At 29.9% G+C, this 1,456-nt stretch overlaps 1 protein-coding gene across 1 annotated transcript; it reads left to right on the top strand.

Moving 5' to 3' along the window:
- The first annotated feature begins 624 nt into the window (after nt 1–624).
- On the top strand, nt 625–1,456 carry LOC111286427 (uncharacterized). The gene is made up of 2 exons (XM_022876375.2): nt 625–986; nt 1,088–1,456. The coding sequence occupies exons 1-2, from the start codon at nt 797–799 to the stop codon at nt 1,207–1,209; spliced, it is 312 nt and encodes a 103-aa protein (XP_022732110.1). The 5' UTR covers nt 625–796; the 3' UTR covers nt 1,210–1,456.

The raw sequence follows: 1,456 nt of genomic DNA, 5'->3' as shown, positions 1-1,456 counted from the left end.
ATTATTAATTTCTTTTTCAATTTTCATATTAATATAGACATTTCCTCCTTTTTAATTTTACATATGAATATTTTCTTTTTATTAATAAATAATAATTTTACTTATATATATATTTATTAATTATTCTCGAATATGATATCAAATAATTAATCATTTTTATTAATTTTCATATAAATGTAGATATTTCATTTTTTATGAATTTTATATATTATTATTTTATTTTAATTATTTATTCTAATCAAGGTATCAATTAATAAAAATTTTTGTTAGACTATCAATTTTTTAAAATTTTCTTATTTTTACATTTGCGTATATTACTTTATCACATTATTATCCACATCTTAAAATATATTAATATGTCATTTAGATAATAAAAAATAAAAGTTAAGAAATTTATTTAGATATAATAATAATATATAAAGACAATTAAATTATTTTGAATAATTCAAAAAAAATTTTTTTTGTATTTTGGCCTATAAAATTCAGCGAACCACATGCAACCTTGTGCTTTAAGTTAAAACAGTTCTTGACTAGTATGTATTGTTAAATATAGAATCTGAGTCGCGTACGGTAATTGTGTTACTGGTAAGAGGTAACAAAACAAGGAGCCTAATTTTGACTTTTGACATTTCCTTTGCTTATATCTTAAAATTGTTGAACACCCCAAGCGCCTCCTCCACCTCCTAGTTAAAATCATCAACACCCAAATCCAAGTTCCTCTCGGCAAAGGAATTGCATACCATACTGGAGTGGAGTAATAATTTTTTCAGAGATCTTTACTTTTGTTCGGTTATAGATGGCGTACGTAGAACATGCCTTCTCGATATCCGATGAGGACATCATGATAGGGACACCCTACGCCGTTAACAATCGGCCTCCGTTCAAGGAGATCGGCCTTGCTGTCGCTCTTCTCGTCTTTGGCACGCTTGGGATCATCTTGGGTATCTTCATGACCGTCAACAGAGTCGGCGGTGACCGAGGCCATGGTGTTTTTTTCCTTCTCTCTTTTCTTCTAAAAAAAAAGGTTTTTTTTTTTTTTCAATTAAGACCGATTAGTTAATTTGTGGGTTATGATTGTTTCTTTCAGGGCTTTTCTTTGGAATACTGGGCTGCATATTGTTCATCCCGGGTTTCTATTATTCAAGGCTTGCATATTATGCATATAAAGGATACAAGGGCTTCTCCTTCTCCAACATTCCCCCTGTCTAGAGCAACTCTCTTCCATCCATGTACAGATCTTCTTTCATTTTTCTACTTTCTTTTGACTTTTTTTTTTTTTTGTTTCTGTGGATTCCGACTTCTCTTATTGTTTTTGCGTCCAGAATAACTTCACTTTGTATGTTATTTGTTCCATAGTAGAATTGTAACCAGTGGTCTTGTTTGTTGTACTTGTTTTTATGACATAATATCTAATCTTCCTGTTTGTAGTTTCTTAATACTACTACTTTTATTCCCA

This window comes from Durio zibethinus, chromosome 6 (assembly GCF_047325235.1).
Source record: "Durio zibethinus cultivar Kanyao isolate XHJ-2024 chromosome 6, ASM4732523v1, whole genome shotgun sequence".
Classification (NCBI taxonomy): Eukaryota; Viridiplantae; Streptophyta; class Magnoliopsida; order Malvales; family Malvaceae; genus Durio; species Durio zibethinus.
This window is presented reverse-complemented; position numbering and strand designations above follow the sequence as displayed.